Source organism: Phyllobates terribilis, unplaced genomic scaffold (assembly GCF_046119375.1).
Source record: "Phyllobates terribilis strain yellow unplaced genomic scaffold, ASM4611937v1 Scaffold_4__5_contigs__length_816908805, whole genome shotgun sequence".
In the NCBI taxonomy this organism is placed as follows: Eukaryota; Metazoa; Chordata; class Amphibia; order Anura; family Dendrobatidae; genus Phyllobates; species Phyllobates terribilis.
The window spans coordinates 360268037-360289134 of record NW_027362764.1 but is presented as its reverse complement, the minus strand read 5'-3'; the positions used below and the strand labels follow the sequence as shown (position 1 = coordinate 360289134).

At 44.5% G+C, this 21098-nt stretch overlaps 1 protein-coding gene across 1 annotated transcript in view; it reads left to right on the top strand.

The window, feature by feature from the left end:
- Positions 1–21098, top strand: part of LOC141264337 (protein naked cuticle homolog 2-like) — a 569817-nt gene that overhangs the window by 15442 nt on the left and 533277 nt on the right. The window contains 1 exon segment of the mRNA XM_073676627.1: positions 1014–1143. Coding sequence (XP_073532728.1) covers positions 1014–1143 — 130 coding nt within the window.

Here is a 21098-nt window from a genome sequence, read left to right as displayed (position 1 = left end):
ACCAATGTCTCTTCTTATTAGCGCCGGCGCGACATGATGCGTGCATTGCACTGGGCCTATTAATCAGAAGAGCAGCAGGGATGCTGGCTGGAAGGAGGAGATTCCGAGAGCTCTGGGCTCCAGACCTCAGTACACATAACATTGTTGGTTACAGATAATTTAGTGACAAAGAATGTATGATTGGTGGAGAAAGGTTGAACTTGATGGACCTAGGTCTTTTTTCAACCTATGTACTGTAAATACGTAGCTATGATGTTGCCACCTAAGCAAGGACCTGAGAATCTATTTGCTCAAGTCTGTAATTTGAATATACTTTACAGTACTGGGCACATACTCTAAAAAGACAGAAAAAGTACAAAAAAAATATATAATTTTTTTTAAAAATAGAGAAATTGATGCTTTCATGCTGTTTTGAAGGCAAAGGGTGGTCACACCAAATATTGATTTGATTTAGATTTCTATTTTCTTCATTCACTTTGCATTTTGTTACTTGATAAAAATAAACTACAAACACTCCTATTTTTAAAGCATTTTTCCACATCTGCCTAAAACTGTTGCACAGTACTGTAAAGTATATTCAAATTACAGACTTGAGCAAATAGATTCTCAGGTCCTTGCTTAGGTGGCAACATCATAGCTACGTATTTACAGTACATAGGTTGAAAAAAGACTTAGGTCCATCAAGTTCAACCTTTCTCCACCAATTATACATTCTTTGTCACTAAATTATCTGTAACCAACAATGTTATGTGTACTGAGGTCTGGAGCCCAGAGCTCTCGGAATCTCCTCCTTCCAGCCAGCATCCCTGCTGCTCTTCTGATTAATAGGCCCAGTGCAATGCACGCATCATGTCGCGCCGGCGCTAATAAGAAGAGACATTGGGGCAAGAGGAGGTTCGCTGGCCTCTGGTCTGGTGGCAATGCACTACCAATATACCTGCTGGACCAATATTCTGCAAATCTTTTTGAGCAACTCTAGCACTTTACGGTTTCATGCATTTTGTGTATTTTACCTAAATATTAGTGAGCAACAACTAAGCAATGAAAACGGTGATCATTACTGGGTAGATGAAAATACAGAACAAAGAAACCATTATCTTGACTTGGCAGGAATTGAAAATTATACATCACGATTTGGTCCAGGTAACAATGTGTAAAACTTTGTTCTTAAAGTCTATACAATGTAATAAAACTGGTGCATATAGTAAAATAAACCATGTAATCTAACTAATAAGAGGACTGAATTTAGAAATATCTTGTTTGCCGATAAATGTTCACTACATGTTAATGTAGTTAAAAAAGGGGAAAAAATGTGCGAAAGAACATCTGTAATACAGAATCAGGGTGAATTTTATTGGAACTTTTTCCCATTTTTATTTCTTTTTTTTGGGAAGTGGTGACCTTCCTTTTTTTAGGAAGCACTTTCCAAGTGATGCTAATCGCTTGGAAAGCGCTTATCAACCTGTAGCGCCCCGAGGGTTCGGTTGTTACAGGGGTATTGCACCTCAACCAGAGGTGTGATATTCCACTCCCAGGAGGTAAGGATGGAGTGTGGACCAGGGCTCAGTTAGCTGCACACACACACACACTCACCCCATTTCCGGGAGACAGCTCGACGGTGCTCCCATATAATTGCAGGCACAACTGACTATGTCCCTGGCTGGAGTGGGGAGGGGGGAGAGAACCCAGTGGTGTAGGAGTAGAGGGGACGGTTTCTGGAGCACTGGAAGGAGCTCATTGGGTGCAGGTCACCTGAGCTCAGACACAGAGAAGCAGATAAAAGGTGGGAGCCATCTTAGTTCTGAGAGGTCAGTACAGTAGAGAGGTGACAGGGAGCAGAGGCTCTGTAGGAGCTCTGCTCAGAAGGCAGGCCTAGAGAAAAGGCCGGGGCCAGAGAGGAGAAGAAGAGAAGGAGAAGGAAGGAAAGAGGAGAGACAGAGGAGTAGAAAGGCTCCAGAAACAGGAAGGCAGAAGGGACCCTAAGAGAGCAGAACGGACAGCAACCGTTGCAAGCCCGCGTTATATCGGGTGAAGGGTCAGGCCGTGGAAGGGTACCGGATTCCCAAGTTGGTGGAGGTAAATCATCCCTCAGCCAAAAACCGGAGGTCGTGATCATTTATTGGTGCGACCCCTTGCTACACCCACTAGGAAGGCACCACATAGGGTCAGGGAAACTGGCGCCAAGTTTTACCAGAGAAGGCCCGAGGCAGCCGGACAGAAGCGTGGTCACTGGTGGGGCACGAGAGGCCAGAGAAAGGATAGAAGGGGGTCCTGTGCCACACTCCTGAGTTGCCTGGGGGTTGACTGAGCCCCTCACCTGGTGGACGCAGCACGGCTTGGGCAGTCATTGCTGACAGAAGTGACTTGGATATCAACTGTGAGTAAAAAGCCTGAACTGCACCATTGGACTCTGTGTGATTTATGCTGCGCCTGCACCATCACCCCCAGCATCCACCTACATTGCCCTGAGGCTACACTCTTCCCGTGGGGAGTTATCCTATCCCTGTGCTGCACACCAACACCAGCCTCAGCGGTTTGCCTTGCAGCGGCGGTCATCCCTAACCGCAATCCACGGGTGGCGTAGTCGGACATTCAAAACACTGATAAATAGACTGTCGCCATTTGGTCTGACCACCCTGAGCCACGGGATCGGGTTGCCACTACTAACCCCAGCATCGTAGAGAAGCCCGGTTCTGGGTGCCCCACGGCCCAGGGGGCGAGTCAAACCCGTATGAGGAAATTCCAGTGAATAACGCTTCATTTCCGCATGTCCCTGGCAGGAAAACGCATGTACAATCCGCATGCGTTTTTTTCTGCCAGGGAGATGCAGAAACGCTCAGGAAAAAATCCAGAGCATTTCTGCATCGTGGGCACATAGCATAATGGGTACATGTTCTATCCATGAAAACCACATGTATATGAAACACTGACGTCTGAATGAGACCTTAAGAACTTGTTTATGTCTGACTTCTGTCTAAGCATTAATCAAAGATTTGGCATTATAGAGTGTCCTGTGTTTTTTCCCTCTTCTTCTCTAGATACTTTCTGTTAAGGCATCAAAGTCTGTGGCTGCATTACTGCAATTCTGATAATGTTTAAAATTAGCTGCAATAAGCACTCCCATCCAAATTTTTATCCTCTTAATACAGTTGTGTGAAAAAGTGTTTGCCCCCTTCCTGATTTCTTATTCTTTTGCATGTCTATTTCACTTAAATGTTTCAGATCACAAAATAAATTAAAATATTAGACAAAAATAACACAAGTACACAAAATGTAGTTTTTAAATGAAGGTCTTTATTATTAATGTAAAAAGAAATCCAAACCTACAGGGCCCTGTGTGAAAAAGTGATTGTCCCCCTCCTTAAAACATAAATTAACACCGGTTTATCACATCTTTGGGAAGCTGAGTTCAATTACCCTAGCCACACACAGGCCCGATTACACACCTGTTCTCAATCAAGAAATCCCTTAAATAGTATCTGCTTGACAAAGTGAAGTAAACCAAAAGATCATCAAAAGCTAGACATCATGCTGTGATCCAAGGAAATTCAGGAACAAATGAGAAACAAAGTAATTGAGATCTATCAATCTGGATAAGGTTATAAAGCCATTTCTAAAGCTTTGGGACTCCAGCGTACTACAGTGAGAGCCATTTTCCACAAATGGTGAAAACATGGAATAGTGGTGAACCTTCCCAGGAGTGGCCGGCAGACCAAAATTACCCCGAGAGCGCAGCAATGATGCATCCAGGAGGTCACAAAAGACCCCACACCAACATCTGAAGAACTGCAGGCCTCACTTGCCTCAGTTAAGGTCAGTGTTCATGATTCCACCATGACAAAGAGACTGGGCAAAAATGGCATGCATGGCAGAGTTCCAAGACAAAAACCACTGCTGAGCAAAAAGAACATAAAGGCTCGTCTTAGTCTTGCGAGAAAACATCTTGATGATCGCCAAGACTTTTGAGAGAATACTCTGTGGAATGACGAGTAAAAAAGTTGAACTTTTTGGAAGGTGCATGTCCTATTATATCTGGCGTAGAAGTAACATAGCATTTCTGAGAAGGAACATCATACCAACAGTAAAATATGGTAGTGGTAGTGTCATGGTGTGGTGCTGTTTTGCTGCTTCAGGACCTGGAAGACTTGCTGTGGTAAATTGAACCATGAATTCTACTGTCTTCCAAAAAATCCTGAAGGAGAATGTGGAGGAGGGGAATGTCTGGCCATCTGTTCATGACCTCAAGCTGAAGCGCATTTGGGTAATGCAGCATGACAATAATCCAAAACACAAGTCCACCTCTGAATTGCTTAAGAAAAACAAAATTAAGACTTTGGAGTGGCCTAGTCAAACTCCTGACCTTAATCCGATTGAGATGTTGTGGCATGACCTTAAAAAGGCAGTTCATGATCGGAAACCCGCCAATGTGGCTGAATTACAACAATTTTATAAAGATGAATGGGCCAAAAGTCCTCCAGAGTGTTGTAAAAGACTCATTGCCAGTAATCGCAAATGCTGTTTTGCACTTGTTGTTGCTAAGGTGGCCCAACCAGTTATTAGGTTTAGGGAGCAATCACTTTTTCACACAGGGCCATGTAGGTTTGGATTTCTTTTTCCCTTAATAATAAAGACCTTCATTTAAAAACTGCATTTTGTGTTTACTTGTGTTATCTTTGTCTAATATTTAAATTTCTTTTGCGATCTGAAACATTTAAGTGTGACAAACATGCAGAAGAATAAGAAATCAGGAAGGGGGCAAACACTTTTTTACACCACTGTATGTCGCAATAATCATATTATATAGCACTATGTATCATATTATATAGCACTATGTAGTTACAATTCCTCATTTTGCCTTTCAACCCAGTAAATTCTTCTGTTTTCCATTAGGTCTGTAACATCACGTGATTAAAAACTATCTATCTGAATCCTTTGAAGCTCTATTTAGAAACAGGCGGTCAATTTTCCATGTATGACTCATGAGTCACTGCAAAAGTCTCTTCGAGGGGGTAGGAGTAGAGCAGCTGGGTCAGGAGTTGAAAAGGGGAATGATAAATGCAGGGACAAGAGACTTTTTGTTTCTACATAGAACAGACAAGAAAGAAAAAAAATAGCTGGGTAGAAAGGCAAAATGAGCAATTGTAATCTAATATGGTGATTGCAATATATTAAGAGGATAAACATTTTGATAGGAATGCTTCATTAAATTTCATTATACTAAAGTTATATTCCTTTGAGTAATACTTTGCTAATGAGTAATTGTAGGATTTAATTTGACTGCAATATATTAAGAGGATAAAAACTTTGATGAGAGTGCTTCTTTAAGAATAAATAATGTTTCCTTTATTCAACAATAAGTATTAAATCTAATTTGAATTGTGCAATAACAAATAAATAAACTGCCCTCACCTCCAAAAAAAATAAGATTTTATTTCTTAGAAATAAAAAAATAAAAACTGTAAAAATGGACAGTAAAACATGGCGCTCCCACCCATATGTATGTACCACTGCTGCAACAAGCTGTGAGGGATACGCCAAACCTATGTCAATAGGGATACAAAAATCAATAAAAAAAATTGCAATGTGCTCCGTGGTCCCACCTCTATGTCTCTGAATATAAAAGCTGAGTATGATGGTTATTAAATGTCCCACTTACTAGCTTAGTAGTCTGGAGTTCAAATTGTCCAAAAACACCGTAACAAACTGAACGTTGCTGAGCAAACTGCTCCGTGATTAGTGACATCCCCAAACTACAGAAGGTTCGAAGAACAAAAGGAAACCAGCGATCCTACAAGTTACAAAGGTATTGTCCTTATTCCTCAGTGGTTCCTTTTGTTCTTTGAACCTTCCTTAGTCACATGATCAAATGTATGCAATTTGCATACTTGTGGTCACATGCAGATACATTCAGCTTTTCGCCATAGAAGTGTATTGAGAGAATCTGGATGAGTCTATTTGGCCTGTCACCACTAGTATTCATATTGCATACATGCGGTCACGTGACCACCTGCTTGTATCACTTATCAGAAGTTGAAAATTAAAACACTTTTCCTTTTCCTTGAATCAAATTAACGCATTTAGAAATTTATGGCAGCAATACATCTCAAAAAAATTGGGACAGGATTAGCAAAAGGCTCGAAATGTAAGTGGTACTAATTAGAGATGAGAGAACGTGAACTTAAAAGTTTGTGGTTCCTACCGGACAGTCAGTGTCCGGTGCTAAACTCTGAACACGGACTTTTCTTGTTAATGTTCAGCGTTCTGGAGGAAGTCTGGAAATTTTGTAACAATTTCAGAAAAGTGTTCCTCAGCATAAAATTGCAAGACTTTCAATATGCCATCATCTACAGTAGATAATATCAGAAGATTCAGAGATTCTGGAGAAATTCATGTGCACAAGGGACAAGGCCAATGGTTAATATTGGATGCTTGCATGCTCATTAGCTATGGCCCTAAGGCGCCACTGCATTAAAATTAGGCATGAATTGGTTATGCAAATCTCTAGTTCAGAAATACTTCCAGAAAATCATTGTCTCTGAATACAGTTCGCGATACAATTCACAAATGCAAGTTAAAGCTCCATAATGCAAAGAAGAAGCCATATGCTATATTCACACGTTGCTTTTTTGTGCAAAAAGCTGCAGCCAAAAAGCAAGTTTTGCTGGCTTTATTGCTGCTTTTTTTGTTGTGTTTTTCAGGATCCCAAAGTTCAGTTTTGCTTCGACCATACAACATTAACAATACAAGGCGTTAGGCCACCAGTGCAAGACGTATGTGAAACCAGTAAACATTTTTGGATAAAAGGGCAATTTAGTGGAAAAATTAAGCTCCTGCAACTCCGCAATCTTTGTGCCTCTACAGGCTCGGCAAGGGTGTTCTTATATAAATTTGGACCATCCCGGTATTTTAAAATGTGGGGCGGTTTGCAAATAATTAGAGGGGTTTTCCACTTTTAGAAAATCAGCCCTCAAACCTTTGCTGCCATGTAATACAACAAAAGCATATAGTACTCATCCATTACCCACCGCTGGCTCCCCACTGTTGTTCCTATCTTTGTGTTTTGGCTGCAGTAGTGATGCCACAACTACAACTGCATTACAGTTATAGAATAAAACCGAAACAATCGGTAAGCGTAAAAATCATAATCCCAGTAGGGAATAGGTACACCTGGATCACTCACTACATGGGTAAGCACTGCACTTTATTATGTTAGAGGTCAATTTACCATTACTCTAGTTATTTGCACTGACATACAGCCTGGTTCTATGTTATGGTAATATTATGTGAACACTGTTTATGTACTTTGACGCCATCTTGTGGCCATACCATATTATTGTCTTAATTGTTTTCCTAGATCATGCTTTATTGTAATTGCATTATTTTGTCTATTAACTTAAATATTGTTACAAATACATATATATGTTTTTACTTACATATATTACTACGCTTGGTGCTGTCCTATCATTGTGTCCTCACCTGAGGCGCAGCTAGGCGTTCAGCTCAGGGGATGGGGGAGGTAACCATGTGTACAACTACGGTCGTGAACCCTGATCGTGGGTACAGGGGAACCACAACAGATGACCGCGCTGTTACTGAAAATAACATAGTGTTAGATACCAGACCTGGCCATATAGTGGTAGATGCCAGACCTGTTCACCATGCAAGTAATCACATTACAGTTATATATAGTAACTTACAGCTGACTTCTTTCTAGTGGAGTAGTTCATTTTCCCGTCTTTTCCATCTGGCCCAGACCGACATGAGGACTTCTCCAGCCAGGACTTGTCTGCATACATTACAACGAAAACACATTTGACTTCTCTCATTTCAAGCCCTGTCCGCATCTATTCACAACCGGCACAAACTCCTCATCCTGCTGATACCCCTATGCTGAGCCGCTGCTGTTGAAGGTGTCCTTATTACTGCACCTGTTGTGTGGTACAAAGACAGAGCTCATCTTAGTTCCCCACATAATACCCACCATGGTGTCCCTTACAAAGTAATAATGCCTCATTTGTGCCCTCTAGATAATAAAATTGCTCCCTTGAAAAGATTAATGCTCTGTGGGAAATGCCCTATAAAAGTGTCTACATTTTGCCCCTTTGATGGCTACAATACTCTAAATGCCCCTATAAAAATAAAGCTTCTTAAGTGCTCACTTGATGTTTAATAATGTCCTCTGGATCCTCCAATATACAGCTCCTTTAAATACAGTATATCAAACCCATAGCTCCCTTATACACAATATAATGCCCCTCAGCTTCCATATACATCGAACCAAAGTCCGTACATGCAGGGCCTGCTCCAGGTTTTTGGGGGCTCCAGGCGAAAGAGTCTCAGTGCGCCCCTTTAACACATACCACTAGTCATGATGCAAAGATACAGCTAAGAAATATAGGTATAATACAATGGCAAAGATTTCACTTACTTTTTACATTACATGAGCAATATCTATTGTAAATTCTACAATAGCTCAGAAACCGGCGAATTTCGCAGCACACAGTGCAGTCCGGACAGTACATGTCTCCATACAGTATTATGGGCGCCAAATAGTCCACCGTACAGTATTATGGGCCCCATATAATACTCCTTACAGAATAATGGACCTCATATATTGCTCCATACAGAATAATGGACCTCATATAATGCGCCATACAGAATAATGGGCCACATATAATGCTCCTGTAGCATCGGCGGTCTCTGCCTCCTGCTAGGCAGAGACGCCATCCCTCTCACCTTCCTGTTCAGCGCACGGCGTCCTCCAGCGCTCCTTCCCTCGCTGCTGCCAGTGCGCGCTCTTTCCCGGGCACTGTGCTTAGGGCGCGTGCGCTCCCCCTCTCTTAAAGGGACCGCACATGTCATCCTAAGGAGTCCCCGGCCAATAGCTGGAGGACTTCCCATATATAAGACACCTCCTCCAAAATGGAGGTGCCCGAGCAAAGTTGTTGCAAAGCATACTCACCTGTGCTTCAGCCCTCAAGTCCCGTTGCCAGCCTGACTACCAGTCCTGTCTGCCTGCTTGTCTTCTCTTCAGCCTGACAGTCTGTGTCCTGCATCCGCCAGTCTGTCTATGGGCAAGTCCACCTGCGGACCAGGAAGCACCTGCCTGCTACCTGCCGTACCTGCTAGCCCGCTCACCTGGGAGCGCTCACCTGCTACCTGCCTGCTAGCCTACCTGGAGGCTCCGCCGTCACTTGCCGTGACCATCTACCTGCCAGCCAAGAGACTCTTACCCGCTCAGCCGTCATTTGCCGTGACCATCTGCCTGCCAGCCAAGAGACTCTTACCCGCTCAGCCGTCACTTGCCGTGACCATCTGCCTGCCAGCCAAGAGACTCTTACCCGCTCAGCCGTCACTTGCCGTGACCACCCGCCTACTCACCCAGAGACTGCTACCTACCTGTTGTGTCCACCCGCTACTCCGGTCAGCCCCAGCTACCGGACCCGTGGGAGCCACCTGCTCTATTACAAGGTCGTCCCCAGAATAACACCTGCCCCTCGGGGTCCCTCCTTGTTCCAAGGCACAGAGGTTTCACCACCCGGCCCCGTTACAGCTCCATACAGAATAATGGGCCCATATAATGCTTCACACAGAATAATGGGCCCCATATAATGCTTTATACAGAATCATTGGCCCCACTTAATGCTCCATACAGAATAATGGACCCCATATAATGCTCCATACAGAATAATGGACCTCATATAATGCGCCATACAGCATAATTGGCCACATACAGTATAATGCTCCACACAGAATAATGAGCCCCATATAATGCTTTATAGAGAATCATGGGCCCCATTTAATGCTCCATACAGAATAATGGACCTCATATAATGCTCCATACAGAATAATGGACCTCATATAATTCCCCATACAGAATACTGGTCCCATTTAATGCTCCATACAGAATACTGGACCCCATATAATACTCCATACAAGATACTGGCCCCCATATAATGCTCCATGCTGTATGGGCCCCATATAAATGCTCCATGCTGTATGGGCCCCATATAATGCTCCATGCTGTATGGGTCCCATATAATGCTCCATGCTGTATGGGCCCCACATAAATGCTCCATGCTGTATGAGTTCTATATAATGCTCCATGCTGAATGGGCCACATATAATGCTGTATGAGCCCCATATAATGCTTCATGCTGTATGAGCCCCATATAATGCTCCATTCTATATGGGCCCCATATAATGCTCCATGCTGTATGAGCCCCATATAATGCAACATGCTGTATGGGCCCCATATAAATTCTCCATGCTCTATGAGTTCCATATAATACTCCATGCTGAATGGGCCCCATATAATGTTGTATGAGCCCCATATAATGCTCCATGCTGTAGGGGCCCCACATAATGCTCCATGCTGTATGGGCCCCATATAATTTTGTATGAGTCCCATATAATGCTCCATGCTGTATGGGCCCTATATAATGCTCCATGCTGTATGGGCCCCATATAAATTCTCCATGCTGTATGGGCCCCATATAAATTCTCCATGCTGTATGGGCCCCATATAAATTCTCTATGCTGTATGAGTTCCATATAATGCTCCATGCTGAATGGGCCCCATATAATGTATGAGCTCCATATAATGCTCCATGCTGTATGGGCCCCATATAATGCTTCATGCTGTATGGGCCCCATATAATGCTTCATGCTGTATGGGCCCCATATAAATGCTCCATGCTGTATGGGCCCCATATAATGCTCCATGCTGTATGGGCCCCATATAAATTCTCCATGCTGTATGAGTTCCATATAATGCTCCATGCAGAATGGGCCCCATATAATGTTGTATGGGCCCCATATAATGCTCCATGCTGTATGGGCCCCATATAATGCTCCATGCTGTATGAGTTCCATATAATGCTCCATGCTGAATGGGCCCCATATAATGTTGTATGAGCCCCATATAATGCTTAATGCTGTATGAGCCCCATATAATTCTCCATGCTGTATGGGCCCCATATAATGCTCCATGCTGTTTGGGCCCCATATAAATGCTCCATGCTGTATGGGCCCCATATAAATGCTCCATGCTGTATGGGCCCCATATACATGCTCCATGCTGTATGGGCCCCATATACATGCTCCATGCTGTATGGGCCCATATAAATACTCCATGCTGTATGGGCCCCATATAAATGCTCCATGCTGTATGAGCCCCATATAAATGCTCCATGCTGAATGGGACCCGTATAATGTTGTATGAGCCCTATATAATGCTCCATGCTGTATGGGCCCCATATAAATTCTCCATGCTGTATGGGCCCCATATAAATTCTCCATGCTGTATGGGCCCCATATAAATTCTCTATGCTGTATGAGTTCCATATAATGCTCCATGCTGAATGGGCCCCATATAATGTATGAGCTCCATATAATGCTCCATGCTGTATGGGCCCCATATAATGCTTCATGCTGTATGGGCCCCATATAATGCTTCATGCTGTATGGGCCCCATATAAATGCTCCATGCTGTATGGGCCCCATATAATGCTCCATGCTGTATGGGCCCCATATAAATTCTCCATGCTGTATGAGTTCCATATAATGCTCCATGCAGAATGGGCCCCATATAATGTTGTATGGGCCCCATATAATGCTCCATGCTGTATGGGCCCCATATAATGCTCCATGCTGTATGAGTTCCATATAATGCTCCATGCTGAATGGGCCCCATATAATGTTGTATGAGCCCCATATAATGCTTAATGCTGTATGAGCCCCATATAATTCTCCATGCTGTATGGGCCCCATATAATGCTCCATGCTGTTTGGGCCCCATATAAATGCTCCATGCTGTATGGGCCCCATATAAATGCTCCATGCTGTATGGGCCCCATATACATGCTCCATGCTGTATGGGCCCCATATACATGCTCCATGCTGTATGGGCCCATATAAATACTCCATGCTGTATGGGCCCCATATAAATGCTCCATGCTGTATGAGCCCCATATAAATGCTCCATGCTGAATGGGACCCGTATAATGTTGTATGAGCCCCATATAATGCTTCATGCTGTATGGGCCCCATATAATGCTCCATGCTGTATGGGCCCCATATAATGCTCCATGCTGTATGGGCCCCATATACATGCTCCTTGCAGTATGGGCCCCATATACATGCTCCATGCTGTATGGGCCCATATAAAAGCTACATGCTGTATGGGCCCCATATAAATGCTCCATGCTATATGAGCCCCATATAAATGCTCCATGCTGTATGGACCCCATATAATGCTTCATGCTGTATGGGCCCCATATAAATGCTCCATGATGTATGGGCCTCATATAATGCTCCATGCTGTATGGGCCCCATATAATGCTCCATGCTGTTTGGGCCCCATATACATGCTCCATGCTGTATGGGCCCCATATACGTGCTCCATGCTGTATGGGCCCATATAAATGCTCCATACTGTATGGGCCCCATATAAATGCTCCATGCTTTATGAGCCCCATATAAATGCTCCATGCTGTATGGACCTCATATAATGCTCCATGCTGAATGGGCCCCTATATAATGTTGTGCTGGCCCCATATAAATGCTCCATGCTGTATGGGCCCCATATAAATGCTCCATGCTGTATGGGCCCCATATAAATGCTCCATGCTGTACGAGTTCCATATAATGCTCCATGCTGAATGGGCCCCATATAATGTTGTATGAGCCCCATATAATGCTTCATGCAGTATGGGCCCCATATAATGCTACATGCTGTATGGGCCCCATATAATGCTCCATGCTGTATGGGCTCCATATAATGCTCCATGCTGTATGAGCCCCATATAAATTCTCCATGCTGTATGAGTTCCATATAATGCTCCATGCTGAATGGGCCCCATATGTTGTATGAGCCCCATATAATGCTCCATGCTGTATGGGCCCCATATAATGCTCCATGCTGTATGTTCCCCATATAAATGCTCCATGCTGTATGGGCCCCATATAATGTTGTATGAGCCCCATATAATGCTCCATGCTGTATTGGCCCCATATAATGCTCCATGCTGTATGGGCCCCATATAAATTCTCCATGCTGTATGGGCCCCATATAATGCTCCATGCTGTATGGGCCCCATATAATGCTCCATGCTGTATGGGCCCCATATAAATTCTCCATGCTGTATGGGCCCCATATAAATGCTCCATGCTGTATGGGCCCCATATAAATGCTCCATGCTGTATGGGCCCCATATAAATGCTCCATGCTGTATGGGCCCCATATAAATGCTCCATGCTGTATGGGCCCCATATAAATGCTCCATGCTGTATGGGCCCCATATTATGCTCCATGCTGATTGGGCCCCATATAATGTTGTATGAGCCCCATATAATGCTCCATGCTGTATGGTCCCCATATCAATGCTCCATGCTGTATGGGCCCCATATAATGTATGAGCCCCATATAATGCTCCATGCTGTATGGTCCCCATATAATGCTGCATGCTGAATGGGCCCCATATAATGTTGTATGAGCCCCATATAATGCTCCATGCTGTATGGTCCCCATATAAGGCTCCATGCTGTATGGGCCCCATATAAATTCTCCATGCTGTATGGGCCCCATATAAATGCTCCATGCTGTATGCGCCCCATTTAAATGCCCAATGCTGTATGTGCCCCATATAAATGCTCCATGCTGTATGGGCCCCATATAATGCTCCATACTGTATGGGCCCCATGTAAATTCTCCATGCTGTATGAGTTCGATATAATGTTCCATGCTGAATGGGTCCCATATGATGTTGTATGAGCCCCATATAATGCTCCATGCTGTTTCGCCCCATATAAATGCTCCATGCTGTATGTGCCCCATATAAATGCTCCATGCTGTCTGAGCCCCATATAAATGCTCCATGCTGTATGAGCCCCATATAAATGCTCCATGCTGTATGGGCCCCATATTAATGCTCCATGCTGTATGGGCCCCATATAATGTTGTACGAGCCCCATATAATGCTCCATGCTGTATGGGCCCCATATAATGCTCCATGCTGAATGGGCCTCATATAATGTTGTATGAGCCCCATATAATGCTCCATGCTGTATGGGCCCTATATAATGCTCCATGCTGTATGGGCCCCATATAAATTCTCCATGCTGTATGGGCCCCATATAAAGTCTCCATGCTGTATGGGCCCCATATAATGCTCTATGCTGTATGGGCCCCATATAAATTCTCCATGCTGTATGAGTTCCACATAATGCTCCATGCTGTATGGGCCCCATATAATGCTCCATGCTGTATGGTCCCCATATAAATGCTCCATGCTGTATGGGCCCCATATATTGTTGTATGAGCCCCATATAATGCTCCATGCTGTATGGGCCCCATATAAAATCTCCATGCTGTATGGGCCCCATATAAATGCTCCATGCTCTATGGGCCCCATATAAATGCTCCATGCTGTATGGGCCCCATATAATACTCCATGCTGTATGGGCCCCATATAAATTCTCCATGCTGTATGAGTTCCATATAATACTCCATGCTGAATGGGCCCCATATAATGTTGTATGAGCCCCATATAATGCTCCATGCTGTATCGGCCCCATATAATGTTGTATGAGCCCCATATAATGCTCCATGCTGTATGGGCCCCATATAATGCTCCATGCTGTATGGGCCCCATATAAATGCTCCATGCTGTATGGGCCCCATATACATGCTCCATGCTGTATGGGCCCATATGCATGCTCCATGCTGTATGGGCCCCATATACATGCTCCATGCTGTATGGGCCCCATATAAATTCTCAATGCTGTATGGGCCCCATATAAATGCTCCATGCTGTATGGGCCCCATATACATGCTCCATGCTGTATGGGCCCCATATAAATTCTCCATGCTGTATGGGCCCCATATAAATGCTCCATGCTGTATGGGCCCCATATAATGCTCCATGCTGTATGGGCCCCATATAATGCTCCATGCTATATGGACCCCATATAATGCTCCATGCTGTAAGGGCCCCATATAAATTCTCCATGCTGTATGGGCCCCATATAAATGCTCCATGCTGTATGGGCCCCATATAAATGCTACATGCTGTATGGGCCCCATATTATGCTCCATGCTGATTGGGCCCCATATAATGTTGTATGAGCCCCATATAATGCTCCATGCTGTATGGGCCCCATATCAATGCTCCATGCTGTATGGGCCCCATATAATGTATGAGCCCCATATAATGCTCCATGCTGTATGGGCCCCATATAATGCTCCATGCTCCATGCTGAATGGGCCCCATATAATGTTGTATGAGCCCCATATAATGCTCCATGCTGCATGGGCCCTATATAAGGCTCCATGCTGTATGGGCCCCATATAAATTCTCCATGCTGTATGGGCCCCATATAAATTCTCTATGCTGTATGGGCCCCATATAAATGCTCCATGCTGTATGGGCCCCATATAATGCTCCACGCTGTATGGGCCCCATATAAATTCTCCATGCTGTATGAGTTCGATATAATGCTCAATGCTGAATGGGCCCCATATAATGTTGTATGAGCCCCATATAATGCTCCATGCTGTTTCGCCCCATATAAATGCTCCATGCTGTATGGGCCCATATAAATGCTCCATGCTGTATGAGCCCCATATAAATGCTCCATGCTGTATGAGCCCCATATAAATGCTCCATGCTGTATGGGCCCCATATTAATGCTCCATGCTGTATGGGCCCCATATAATGTTGTACAAGCCCCATATAATGCTCCATGCTGTATGGGCCCCATATAATGCTCCATGCTGAATGGGCCCCATATAATGTATGAGCCCCATATAATGTTCCATGCTGTATGGACCCTATATAATGCTCCATGCTGTATGCGCCCCATATAAATTCTCCATGCTGTATGGGCCCCATATAAATTCTCCATGCTGTTTGGGCCCCATATAATTGCTCCATGCTGTATGGGCCCCATATAATGCTCCCTGCTGTATGGGCTCCATATAAATTCTCCATGCTGTATGAGTTCCATATAATGCTCCATGCTGAATGGGCCCCATATAATGTTGAATGAGCCCCATATAATGCTCCATGCTGAATGGGCCCCATATAATGTTGTATGGGCCCCATATAATGCTCCATGCTGTATGGGCAACATATAATGCTCCATGCTGTATGAGTTCCATATAATGCTCCATGTTGAATGGGCCCCATATAATGTATGAGCCCCATATAATGCTTCATGCTGTATGAGCCCCATATAATTCTCCATGCTGTATGGGCCCCATATAATGCTCCATGCTGTATGGGCCCCATATAAATTCTCCATGCTGTATGGGCCCCATATAAATGCTCCATGCTGTATGGGCCCCATATACATGCTCCATGCTGTATGGGCCCATATAAATACTCCATGCTGTATGGGCCCCATATAAATGCTCCATGCTGTATGGACCCCATACAATGCTCCATGCTGAATGGGCCCCATATAATGTTGTACGGGCCCCATATAAATGCTCCATTCTGTATGGGCCCCATATAATGCTCCATGCTGTATGGGCCCCATATAAATGCTCCATGCAGTATGGGCCCCATATAAATGCTCCATTCTGTACGGTTCCATATAATGCTCCATGCTGAATGGGCCCCATATAATGTTGTATGAGCCCCATATAATGCTCCATGCTGTATGGGCCCCATATAATACTCCATGCTGTATGGGCCCCATATAAATGCTCCATAGTGTATGGGCCCCATATAAATGCTCCATGCTGTATGGGCCTCATATAATGCTCCATGCTGTATGGGCCCCATATAATGCTCCATGCTGTATGGGCCCCATATAATGCTCCATGCTGTATGGGCCCCATATAAATTCTCAATGCTGTATGGGCCCCATATAAATGCTCCATTCTGTATGGGCCCCATATAATGCTCCATGCTGTAAGGGCCCCATATAAATTCTCCATGCAGTATGGGCCCCATATAAATGCTCCATTCTGTACGAGCTCCATATAATGCACGATGCTGAATGGGCCCCATATAATGTTGTAGGAGCCCCATGTAATTCTTCATGCTGTACGGGCCCCAGATAATGCTCCATGCTGTATGGGCCCCATATAATGCTCCATGCTGTATGGGCCTCATATAATGCTCCATGCTGTATGGGCCCCATATAAATTATCCATGCTGTATGGGCCCCATATAATTGTTCCATGCTGTATGGGCCCAATATAATGCTCCATGCTGTATGGGCCCCATATAAATGCTCCATGCTGTATGGGCCCCATATAAATGCTCCATGATCTATGAGCCCCATATAAATGCTCCATGCTGTATGAGCCCCATATAAATGCTCCATGCTGTATGGGCCCCATATAAATGCTCCATGCTGTATGAGCCCCATATAAATGCTACATGCTGTATGGACCCCATATAATGCTCCATGCTGAATGGGCCCCATATAATGTTGTACAGGCCTCATATAAATGCTCCGTTCTGTATGGGCCCCATATAATGCTCCATGCTGTATGGGTCCCATATAAATGCTCCATGCAGTATTGGCACCATATATATGCTCCATGCTGTACGAGTTCCATATAATGCTCCATGCTGAATGGGCCCCATATAATGTTGTATGAGCCCCATATAATGCTCCATGCTGTATGGGCCCCATATAATACTCCATGCTGTACGGGCCCCATATAATGCTCCATGCTGTATGGGCCTCATATAATGCTCCATGCTGTATGGGCCCCATATAATGCTCCATACTGTATGGGCCCCATATAATACTCCATGCTGTATGGGCCCCATATAAATTCTCCATGCTGTATGGGCCCCATATACATGCTCCATGCTGTATGGGCCATATAAATACTCCATGCTGTATGGGCCCCATATAAATGCTCCATGCTGTATGAGTTCCATATAATGCTCCATGCTGAATGGTCCCCATATAATGTTGTATGAGCCCCATATAATGCTCCATGCTCTATGAGTCCCATATAATGTTGTATGAGCCCCATATAATGCTCCATGCTGTATGGGCCCCATATAAATGCTCCATGCTGTATGGGCCTCATATAATGCTCCATGCTGTATGGGCCCCATATAATGCTCCATGCTGTATGGGCCCCATATAATGCTTCATGCTGTATGGGCCCCATATAAATTCTCCATGCTGTATGGGCCCCATATAAATGCTCCATGCTGTATGGGCCCCATATAAATGCTCCATGCTATATGGGCCCCATATAAATGCTCCATGCTTTATGGGCCCCACATAATACTCCATGCTGTATGGGCCCCATATAAATTCTCCATGCTGTATGAGTTCCATATAATGCTCCATGCTGAATGGGCCCCATATAATGCTGTATGAGCCCCATATAATGCTCCATGCTGTATGGACCCCATATAATGCATCATGCTGTATCGTCCCCATATAAATGCTCCATGCTGTATGGGCCCCATATAATGTTGTATGAGCCCCATATAATGCTCCATGCTCTATGGGCCCCATAAAATGCTCTATGGTGAATGGGCCCCATATAAATGTTCCATGCTGTATGGGCCCCATATAAATACTCCATGCTGTATGGGCCCCATATAAATGCTCCATGCTGCATGGGCTCCATATAATGCTTCATGCTGTATGGGCACCATATAAATTCTCCATGCTATATGAGTTCAATATAATGCTCCATGCTGAATGAGCCCCATATAATGTTGTAAGAGTCCCATATAATGCTCCATGCTCTATGGACCCCATAAAATGCTCCATGTTGTATGAGCCCCTTATAATGCTCCATGCTGTATGAGTTCCATATAATGCTCCATGCTGAATGGGCCCCATATAATGTTGTATGAGCCCCATATAATGCTTCATGCTGTATGGGCCCCATATAATGCGCCATGCTGAATGGGCCCCATATAATGTTGTATGAGCCCCATATAATGCTCCATGCTGTATGCGCCCCATATAATGCTCCATGCTGTATGGGCCCCATATAAATTCTCCATGCTGTATGGGCCCCATATAAATTCTCCATGCTGTATGGGCCCCATATAAATGCTCCATGCTGTATGGGCCCCATATAATTCTCCATGCTGTATGGGCCCCATATAAATTCTCCTTGCCGTATGAGTTGCATATAATGCTCCACGCTGAACGGGCCCCATATAATGTTGTATGAGCCCCATATAAAGCTCCATGCTGTATGGGCCCCATATAATGCTCCATGCTGTATGCGCCCCATTTAAATGCCCAATGCTGTATGTGCCCCATATAAATGCTCCATGCTGTATGGGCCCCATATAATGCTCCATACTGTATGGGCCCCATGTAAATTCTCCATGCTGTATGAGTTCGATATAATGTTCCATGCTGAATGGGCCCCATATGATGTTGTATGAGCCCCATATAATGCTCCATGCTGTTTCGCCCCATATAAATGCTCCATGCTGTATGTGCCCCATATAAATGCTCCATGCTGTCTGAGCCCCATATAAATGCTCCATGCTGTATGAGCCCCATATAAATGCTCCATGCTGTATGGGCCCCATATTAATGCTCCATGCTGTATGGGCCCCATATAATGTTGTACGAGCCCCATATAATGCTCCATGCTGTATGGGCCCCATATAAAGTCTCCATGCTGTATGGGCCCCATATAATGCTCTATGCTGTATGGGCCCCATATAAATTCTCCATGCTGTATGAGTTCCACATAATGCTCCATGCTGTATGGGCCCCATATAATGCTCCATGCTGTATGGTCCCCATATAAATGCTCCATGCTGTATGGGCCCCATATATTGTTGTATGAGCCCCATATAATGCTCCATGCTGTATGGGCCCCATATAAAATCTCCATGCTGTATGGGCCCCATATAAATGCTCCATGCTCTATGGGCCCCATATAAATGCTCCATGCTGTATGGGCCCCATATAATACTCCATGCTGTATGGGCCCCATATAAATTCTCCATGCTGTATGAGTTCCATATAATACTCCATGCTGAATGGGCCCCATATAATGTTGTATGAGCCCCATATAATGCTCCATGCTGTATCGGCCCCATATAATGTTGTATGAGCCCCATATAATGCTCCATGCTGTATGGGCCCCATATAATGCTCCATGCTGTATGGGCCCCATATAAATGCTCCATGCTGTATGGGCCCCATATACATGCTCCATGCTGTATGGGCCCATATGCATGCTCCATGCTGTATGGGCCCCATATACATGCTCCATGCTGTATGGGCCCCATATAAATTCTCAATGCTGTATGGGCCCCATATAAATGCTCCATGCTGTATGGGCCCCATATACATGCTCCATGCTGTATGGGCCCCATATAAATTCTCCATGCTGGATGGGCCCCATATAAATGCTCCATGCTGTATGGGCCCCATATAATGCTCCATGCTGTATGGGCCCCATATAATGCTCCATGCTATATGGACCCCATATAATGCTCCATGCTGTAAGGGCCCCATATAAATTCTCCATGCTGTATGGGCCCCATATAAATGCTCCATGCTGTATGGGCCCCATATAAATGCTACATGCTGTATGGGCCCCATATTATGCTCCATGCTGATTGGGCCCCATATAATGTTGTATGAGCCCCATATAATGCTCCATGCTGTATGGGCCCCATATCAATGCTCCATGCTGTATGGGCCCCATATAATGTATGAGCCCCATATAATGCTCCATGCTGTATGGGCCCCATATAATGCTCCATGCTCCATGCTGAATGGGCCCCATATAATGTTGTATGAGCCCCATATAATGCTGCATGCTGCATGGGCCCTATATAAGGCTCCATGCTGTATGGGCCCCATATAAATTCTCCATGCTGTATGGGCCCCATATAAATTCTCTATGCTGTATGGGCCCCATATAAATGCTCCATGCTGTATGGGCCCCATATAATGCTCCACGCTGTATGGGCCCCATATAAATTCTCCATGCTGTATGAGTTCGATATAATGCTCAATGCTGAATGGGCCCCATATAATGTTGTATGAGCCCCATATAATGCTCCATGCTGTTTCGCCCCATATAAATGCTCCATGCTGTATGGGCCCATATAAATGCTCCATGC